Here is a 9,675-nt window from a genome sequence, read left to right on the forward strand (position 1 = left end):
TTTTTTTTTTTTAATGTTTTTTATTTATTTTTGAGAGACAGAGAGAGACAGTGTGAGCAGGGGAGGGGCAGAGAGAGAGGGAGACACATAATCTGAAGCAGGCTCCAGGCTCTGAGCTAGCTGTCAGCACAGAGCCCAGCGCAGGGCTTGAACCCATGAACTGTGAGATCATGACCTGAACTGAAGCCAGATGCTCAACCAACTGAGCCACCCAGGTGCCCCAACGATCTAACTCTTGATCTCAGCTCAGGTCTTGATCTCAGGATTGTGAGTTCAAACCTCACATTGGGCTCTGTACTGGGTGTGGAGCCTACTTAAAAAACATAGAACAAAACAAATTATCCCAAGACTGGAGTAAGGGGGGAAATGGGGAGTTATTGTTTACTGGGTTTAGAGTTTGAGTTTGGGGTGACAGAAAAGTTCTGGAGGGGGTGGTGGTAGTAACTACACAACATGCATACACTTAATGCCACTGACTTATACCCTTAAAGAAGGTTAAAATGGTAAATTTTAGGTTATACATATCTTACCAAAATAAAAAACCGTATCGAGAAAGCTCACATGAAACAACTTATGTAAGTCCACAGAATGTTTATACTGTTATCTGGGATCCTCAAGAACCAATTTATAAAAAGATTCTACCAGCACACTTGATTATTATACATTTTAGTTGCCAATCCACCCTTATATTTTATTTATAAACTCCATAATGTCAGTTTGGTTGGTGGTATACTTTAGAGTTTAGTAAGACAGAGCAGAGAAAAATGAGAGTTACAGCCATGCGCACTGTGGCAGAATCTACCTTCCAATGATGGCTATAAGAGTATCTTCCATCTTGGGGCACCTAGGTGGCTCAGGAGGTGGAGCATGTGACTTTTGATCTCGGGGTAGTGGGTTCGAGCCCCACGTTGGGTGTAGAGATTACTTAAAAATAAAATTAAAAAAAAATCTTCCATCTCATACACTCTTTGAGAACCTTACCACTTTTACTACTAAGAGATGCTGTCTGAATCCCTTCCCCTTGAATTCTGGGTAGGCTTGTAACCAATTGTGCAGAAGTGATACCATATGTTTTTCAAGCTTAGGTCATAAAAATGCAATTCAGTTTCTTTCTTTCTAGATTACTCTCTCTGGAGGCCTTCTGCCACCTCGTAAGCTATCCAACATCCCCGAGGCCGCCATGTTGTAAGGAAGCCCCACCAGCCCAAATCGAGAGGCCCCGAGGCTACTGGACGAGCCTGAGCTGTCTGGCCGGCGGAGCTGCTCAGCTCCAGCCACCATGGATCTGCAACTGTGTAAGATACCTGAGTCAGAACCACCCGGCCAAGCCCTTTGTGAATTTCTGATGCAACCATGAGAGATAATAAAAAGATTGTTGTTTTATGCCGCGAAGCTTTGAAGTAAGTTAGTATGCTGCCACCGTCACTAGAACAGACATCATAACCTACCTTGACTTTTGTGCAAAAATCTAAATCCATGCATGACCTCCGGGCAGGATTTTAAAGTAACTCAAAAAGAAACCTTCCCACTTCCCATTTGACCTCAGCCGTGGTGAACTTGCTGCTGATCATTGTTTTGGGGATTTTGTCCTCTTGTATTTCAGTTTAACCTCATCTCAGTGAGACTTTTTCCATAAATCATTCCAGAAACATAAAGATTAGCAATTGATAAACCAACCCAAGGTATGGTTATACTTTATTGGGTCCTTACAAAGCCTTATTAATTTTAAATATTGGGATCCATGGATTATCCTAGAAATGGGGAAAGCTTTTAGCATTTTAAGTGTTTACACCAGATATTTAAATATTTTGCCTTGGGGCACATGGGTGGCTCAGTCAGTTGAATATCTGACTCTTGATTTTGGCTCAGGTCATGATCTTGTAGTTCGTGGGGTCAAGCCCCATGACGGACTCTGCACTGAGAATGACACATTAAAAAAAAAATGCTTTTTGCCTTGGCAGGGCACCATTATACATTTATTTTTTAAAACAAAAAAGTGAAAAACAGAAGTTTAAATATACTATGTGTATATGGAGGTTTAAAAAATTATCTTGAAATTTTACACAAAAAATTTTGTGTAAGTTTTTCCTTTTCTAAGCATAGAATTATCTTTGAAATCAGTATGAAGTTTTAATAACTTCATTTGTATTATTTATCTCAGTAGTTATTGACATGTAATTCACATATTTACATCTACATAAAAGTTCACCTTTAAATTTTTTTAAATGCTTATCTGTTAAAATTTTTTAAAATATTTATTTTTGAGAGAGAGATAGACAGAGTCATGTGGGGGAGGGAGGGGAAGAGGGAGAGGGAGAGGGAGGGGGCGGAAAGAGAGAGAGAGAGAGAGAGAGAGAATGAATCTGAAGCAGGATCCAGGCTCTGAGCTTTCAGCAAAGAGACTAATGTGGGGTCTTGAAATCATGAACTGTGATATCCTGACCTGAGCTGAAGTCGGACCCTCAACTAAATGAGCCACCCATGGGCCCCTAACATTCACCCTTTTAAACTGTAACCAGTTCAGTGGTTATCAGAATATTCGATGAGCTGTGCAACCATCATCATTATCTGACTCCAGAACATTTTTATTGCCTACAAAAGAAATCCTGTATTCACTAGTGATCACTTCCTATTTCCCTCTTCCCCCTGCCAGCCCCTGGCAGCCACTAATCTACTTTCTGTCTCTGTGGAGTTGCTTATTCTGGACATTTCAGACCACGTGGAATGATTATAATGTGCAGCATTTTGTGTCTGACTTCCTTCCCCTAACATAATGTTTTCAAGGTTCACCCAGGTTGTAGTGTGTATCAATACTTCTTCCTTTTTATGGCTGAAGAGTATTCCATTGTATGGCTAGAGTGTATTTAATGTATCCATTCATCCTCTGCTGGGTATTTTGGTTGTCATCACTTTTTGGCTACTATGAATAATGCTGCTTTGAACATTTGAATTCTCTTGGGTATATACCTAGGAGCAGAACTGCTGTGTTATTTGGTAACTGTTTAACTTTTTGAGCTGCTAAGCTGTTTCCCAAAGTGGCTGCACCATTTTACATTCCCACAAGCAACATAAAAAAGTTCCAGTTTTTCTACACATTCTTGCCAACACACTTCGTTTTCTAATTTTTTGATTAAAGCCATCCTGGTGGGTGTAAAATGGTATCTCATTGTGGTTTTGATTTGCATTTCCCTAATGGCTAATGATGTTGAGCATTTTTTCATGAGCTTATCGACCACTTGTATATGTTCTTGAAAGAAATGTCTATTTTTTTTGAGAGAGAGACTGTGTGTGGATGTGTGTGCACCTGCACAAGTGGGGGAGGAGCAGAGGGGGGACAGGTGGGGAGGGACAGAGGGGGAGAGAGAGAGAGAGAGAGAGAGAGAGAGAGAGAGAGAGAGAGAGAGAGAGAGAGAGAGAGAGAAAGAGAATCTTAAGCAGACTCCATACCCAGCATTGAGCCCAATGGGGGCTTTATCTCAAGGTAGTGAGATCATAACCTGAGCTGAAGTCAAGAGTTGGCCGCTCAACCAACTGAACTATCCAGGTGACCCAGAAATGTCTATTTCATTTTTTAAAATTGATATTTATTTTTGAGGTGGGGGAGGGTTAGAGAGAGAATCCCAAGCAGACTCCGTACTGCCAGCGCAGAGCCAGATGCAGGGTTCAGACTCACAAACTGTGAGATCATGACCTGAGCTGAAATCAAGTGTCAGATGCTTAACCGACTGAGCCACCCAGGAGCCCTAGAAATGTCTATTTCTGTACTCATTTTTTTAAGATTTGAGTTATTTTATCTTTTTGTTGTTGAATTGTACGAGTTCTTTTTATATACTGGATACTAGACTCTTATCAGATAGATGGTTTGCAAATACTTTCTCCCATTCTATGTGTTATGTTTTACTTTCTTTTTCTTAAAGAAAAATCAGTTAATGGGGCACCTGGGTGACTCAGTTGAGCATCTGACTTCTGCTCAGGTCATGATCTCAGGGTTCATGGGTTCAAGCCCCATATTGGACTTTGTGCTGACAGTATGGAGCCTGCTTGGATTCTCTGTTTCCCTCTCTCACTGCCCCACCCCCGCTCACACTCTCTGTCTCCCTCTTTCAAAAAAAAAAAAGTAAAAAGTTTTTCAAAGTGGCTATACCAATCCTACCTCTCCTACTCAACTAAAAATTCTCACTGATCCAATTTTGGTCATGGAGGGTACTGAACGTAGTTTTTGCCAATCTGTTGTGCATAAATGGTAATTTATTTGTGTGTGTGCGTGTGTGTGTGCATGTGTGTGTTTTATAAATTGCATCACATTTACCAGTTCAGCCCATTTTTTTCATTTTAGCCATTTTTAAAAAATGTTTTTTAATTTCTTTTATTTTTGAGAGACAGAGAGAGACAGTGCGAGCAGGGGAGGGTCAGAGAGAGAGAAGGAGACACAGAATCTGAAGCAGGCTCCAGGCTCTGAAGTAGCTGTCAGCACAGAGCCCAATGCGGGGCTTGAATCCACAATTGTGAGATCATGACCTGAGCCGAAGCTGGACACTTAACCGACTGAGCCACCCAGGCACCCCTATTTTAGCCACTTTTTAAGTGTACAATTCAGTGGCATTAATGATATTCACAATGTTGTGCAACTATTACTGTATATAAGTCCTAAACTTTTCTGTCACCATACATGGAAATTTTATACACATTAAGCAATAACTTCTCCTCTCCCCCAAGTCCTTGGTAACCCTTCATCTACTTTCTGTCTCTCTGAATTTGCTGGTGTCTTTTAAAGCTCTGAGCACCAAATTTTAATCTCAATGAAGTTACAAAATTATCTTCCAATTTACAAAGCTTCAAGTTGAATGTCAGAATGCATAAATATATATGGGCATAAAATCCTTTAATTGTTTTCTTTTAACAGGCCCTTTCCAGACAGTCAAAACAGGGAGAATAAGGTCAGAGAGAGAACACGCAGAGGGCTTTTTGGTAATGTCCTTTTGATTTCTTATCTGCTGCTTGTGAACATTCCATTTCAAACACATGTAAATCACCTTCACCTTTTTTTTTTTTTTTAAGTAAGCCCTACACTCAACGTTGGGCTTGAACTCACGACCCTGAGATCAGGAGCGCATGCTCTACCGACAGAGCCAGCCAGCCGTCCTGTCTTTACTCTTTAGAGCAGGGTTGTTAATCTGAGGTTCTGAGATGGTTCATGTGTAAATCATTCAGTAAGTCCATGAACTTGAATGGGTATAAAATTACATCTTTAAGATTTAACTAAGAGGTACAGTTCTTTAATTTAAGGAGCAACCACAGCAATAATTAGCAGCACCTGTCACTTTGCCACAGCTAGAAATCAGGAATATTTTTATATCAGAGCTCAGCGGTTATAGAAACTTCAAAGTGTCAATTATACTAGTCTTTCTTTCTTTGAAATTATGGTAGTTATTAGAGCCACTGCTAGAACTTGCTATTTAAAGTGTTAATAGGGGCACCTGGGTGGCTCAATCAGTTAAGTGCTTGACTCTTGATCTCAGTTCAGGTCCTAATCTCATTCGTGAGTTCAAGCCCCTCATTGGGCTCCGTGCTGTGTGTGGAGCCTACTTAAAAAAAAAAAAAGTGCTAATAAAGAGGCAGGTAGATTGCCATATCACCACAAGTTAAAACTTTTATTTGAATGATTTTTCATCTTTTTGAATGTTTATTTATTTATTTTGAGAGGAAGAGTGTGTGTGTGTGTGTGTGTGTGTGTGTGTGTGTGTGCGCGTGTGTGTGTGTGCGCGTGTGAGCACGGGACAGGCAGAGAGGGAGAGAATCCCAAGCAGGCTTGCCCAACGAGGGGCCCAAACTCATGAGCCGTGAGATCATGACCTGAGCCGAAATCAAGAATTGGACGTTTAACCGACTGAGCCACCCAGGTGCCCCCAATTATGTTTTTTGTGGTTAATATTTTGGTTGAATTCCAGTAAAATTTGTTTCCTTTGCAAGTCTATGCATTTTACTTCATGAGTATTTTTTTAAGATTAAAATTTTTTAATGTTTATTTATATTTGAAGTAGAGAGAGTGAGTGGGAGAGGGGAGGAGAGAGAGGGAGACACAGAATCCGAATCAGGCTCCAGGCTCTGAGTTGTCACCACAGAGCTGAACGAGGGGCTCAAACTCACAAACCGTGAGATCATGCCTTGAGCTGAAGTCGGATGCTTAACCCACTGAGCCACCCAGGTGCCCCAATTTAAGATTTTGTCTTTAATCTCTACATCCAATGCGGCAGGGCTCAAACTCACAACCCAAGAGTCGTCTCACATTCCCCTGACGGAGCCAGCCATGCTTCATGAGTTTTAAAACATTATTCTGAGCAGGGGGCCCGAGGCTTCATCAGATACCACAAGGTCTGAGGCATGAAAGAGATCAAGGACTCTTGGCCTTTTCTATCTGCAGGATGGCAATTTGGGCCAGGTGAATCTTTTTTATGTTTTTAAAGGATTTGGGGAGGATGATGGAGATTCATTACTCAAAATCTGCGTTAGAGCACTGCTTTGCTGCCTCTTAATACTGAGCATATATGAACCCCTTCTCCGTCCAGGACCCAGGAAATGTTACATCTTCTATTTCAAAAGGGCTCAAACTTAGCTCTTAGGAGCCCTCAGCAAAGGATACGGTTTATTTGAGTCATTGCTGGTACATCAATTATTTCTGCAAGCATGTTCACCACCAGGGCCATCAAATACTGGCTTTGCACTTGGATGGGGCAGGCACAGGTGTGGACCCTTGGCCTTCCCCAGCACACGTACCTCCATTCCCATGGCAACGGCTGCTTGGAGCAAGTTCAGCTTCAAGTCTGGAGACAGGACGGGGCAGCAGCTCCCTTCCTGGTCTGGCTGGTGCGTGGCTGAGTAAGGGAAAACCCACCTCACATACTCAGGCCTGGGTGCCCTCCGGAGAGACCCTGCACCCTTGGTTTAGCTCGGAGCCCTCTGAGACCAGGTCACCTGGGAATTGCGCATGGACCCAGATTTGGCTTCACTGCGTACCTGCCTCTGGCGAGATTTCTTCCTTCTCTCCTACGTGTGGGGATTGGATTCCGAGTTCTCCACAGCCCCTCTCAGGTGGAGCCCTCCAGGTGAGTCCAATTGGCCTCCAAGCCTCAAGCCAGAGATCCCCTGCCCCCTTCCTCCCCCTACCGAGTCCCCGCCCCTCCCCCTCCCCCTCCCAGCAGTCTAAGGGTGATCTTCCCCAGCTGTCCTCCTCTCTGCCCTGACACAGCTCACTGCCCCTCCCCAGACCGACTGGGCCCCCTGCCCTTGTTTCTGCCCCTTCCAATCGATCCTCCCCTACCCTCAACCTTCCAACTCCCCGGACCCCCGGGTGATCTGTCTAAATGCAAACCAGACCACTCTACTCTCATTTCAAGCTGGCTCTGGCTCCCCAGTGCCCTTTGGTTCTGACCTGGCATTCAAGCCCCTCTCAGCTGGCTGTTCTCCTGTACCACTCCCTGCCCCTCGAACCTGCAGCCCCTGCCCCCATCGGTGCCCCTAGCAGGCAGCCTGGACATGTCCGCCATGTGGCCGCGTGCTTGGGCCAGCCCTCTGGTGCTGCTCGTCCACACTGTGATGGGCCTGCCTGGCTGTGCACTCTGCTGCCCTGTGGGCCCGATCTGGCCCAGAGTGGGCACCTGAAATGTCCCGCACCTCGCCCCAAGAAGTGTTGCTGCCACTGGCAATGGCTGTGGTTTCCTCAGGGTCCCACAGAGTCTGGGCTTTCTGGAAGCACCACTTTGAGTAGCAGGCCTGACGGTATCGCCCTGGACACCCCATGGTGGAGAGTCCCCTTCATACTTGACCTACTGGTGCTGGCCCTTGTGCCTCTTGGAGAACCCAGGGTGGTCCCCATTCTCTGCTATTCACCCCTAGACTCATTTTGCCCTAGGAAAACAGGAGCAGTGCCTGACTGACTACGAGTGAGGGGTGGGTGCAGACCCTCTCGCACTTTCTCATGTGCCCCCAGCTCGGCAAAGGTGACAGGGTTCTGTGCCTTTTGCCCTACTTCCATATCCAGATTCCTGCGTGGGGCACTCCGCGGTGGCCCACTGTGTCAGGAGGGAGGGACGGGGGCTGAAGACTGACACAATTTGTGTTCCCGTCTCAATCCCACCCTGAGGCCACTCTGAACTCTTGCAAGGGGCAGTTCCCTCAGGGAGCCAGTTTGGAGCCCCAGGCTTGGGGTGATGTCTGGGGCTCAGCCTCTTGCCAGAAGGGAGGAATGTTCTGGGACTCCAGATGACAGGCAGGAGGCAGCCAAACAGAGCTCTCATCTGTCCCTGGGCCTCTGCCCAGCTTGAGCCTCACCCCGGATCTCCTCTACTCCTGCGGGGTGGGACAGACTCCAAACCACCAGGGCGTGGGGGCAAGAGCCCGAAGCAGCTCCGGCCGAACGAATGGAGATGTGGGAGGCCGAGATACAGGCTGCTTTCCAGAGCACCGGCCTTGCACCCCTCCCTCTGTGGGGTGGCAGAGGGGCAGCAGTCTGGGGTGGGGGTGGGGCGAAAGGCACATCACTGAGGCAGGCTGTGCGAGGCCACTGCTGTGTGGGTGGGGGGGAACCTTGTGTCTGTGGCCCCAGGTGTTTGGATTGGGGGAGGGGGGTGTGCTTTGGCTCAGCAGGAAGGAGATCCTCCCCAGAGGAGTACTGCCAGAGGGCTGGCGTGCTGTGACCTTGAGCAGGCTGTGCCTCCAGTGCCTGGGGACACAGGAACCACAGCTGGACCTCCGCCTGCTGGGGGTGGAAGGGACCTCAGTTTTCTTCCAAGTTTGAACCTAGGTCAGAGGTGGAGACGCGGGCTCCCACTGCCCAATCCCCCACTGGGCTAAAGTGGAAAAAACCTGCCCCATCACCTCCAAGGACACCCTTATTCTCTCTTAGCCAGGGACCAACTCCTTATCTTGGCATTCAAGGCCCCCACGACTTGCCCCCCCCCACAGTGTCCCTGTATCAAAGGACCCCTCCTTTCACCTCTTTCCCCTACCACCACCCTTCATTCTTTCCCCCCAAGCATCTGCTCAGGTCACAGCTCACCCATAATCTCACTAAAGCCCCCTCCGCAATCCCTTTCCCCTGGGCAGTTCCCTGAGCCCTGCTGTGGGGCCTAGTGCTTTAGCACCGGGTCTCCTTCAGGTTGTCTCCTCTCCGGACCGGGAGCCGGATCTCTTGAGAGCTGGATGTGGGCCAGGCAGGTACCAGGCCACTGTGGGCTTGGATGGGGAGGCGTGGGTGTAGGAGGCGGGGCTGCCGTGTGTGGTACTGGCCCCCCTTCTCCATCTCCGCGAGCCCAGAGGAGGGGTGTCCGAGGCCAGGGCAGGAGAAAGCATGACAGGAGAGCCAAGTGCAGTCCCTAAAACAGGCTCTTTAATAACATTTATGTCTTCACTGAAGAGCTTCGCTTTTCCCACCCAGGCCGGCCTGTGGCCGGTCGGGTCCGCTGGACGGAGGGATGGACGGGCACGGGGGCAGTCGCACGGCACGTCTGGGTGGCCCCAGGGCCTTGGCGCCGCCGCGCCGGGCTAGTAGAAGGAGTACTGGTTCTCGACGGCGCGCGTGCGTCCCCGCGCTCCCTCGCCGGGCGCTGCCTCCGGGGGCTCGTCCGCGCCGCCTCCCGCCGCCTCCAGGAGGCGCTCGGCGCTGTTGCTGCGGCTGCG

The 9,675-nt window shown here is 47.6% G+C and overlaps 1 protein-coding gene across 1 annotated transcript in view; it reads right to left on the minus strand.

Annotated features, from left to right (window-relative positions):
- Nucleotides 1-9,363: 9,363 nt before the first annotated feature.
- Nucleotides 9,364-9,675, minus strand: part of SH2B2 (SH2B adaptor protein 2) — a 10,807-nt gene continuing 10,495 nt past the window's right edge. The window contains exon 9 of the mRNA XM_029945729.1: nucleotides 9,364-9,670. Within this exon, the coding sequence (XP_029801589.1) occupies nucleotides 9,541-9,670 (130 nt within the window). The 3' untranslated portion in view covers nucleotides 9,364-9,540. The remainder of the gene's footprint in view (nucleotides 9,671-9,675) is intronic.

Source organism: Suricata suricatta, chromosome 8, assembly GCF_006229205.1.
Source record: "Suricata suricatta isolate VVHF042 chromosome 8, meerkat_22Aug2017_6uvM2_HiC, whole genome shotgun sequence".
Classification (NCBI taxonomy): domain Eukaryota; kingdom Metazoa; phylum Chordata; class Mammalia; order Carnivora; family Herpestidae; genus Suricata; species Suricata suricatta.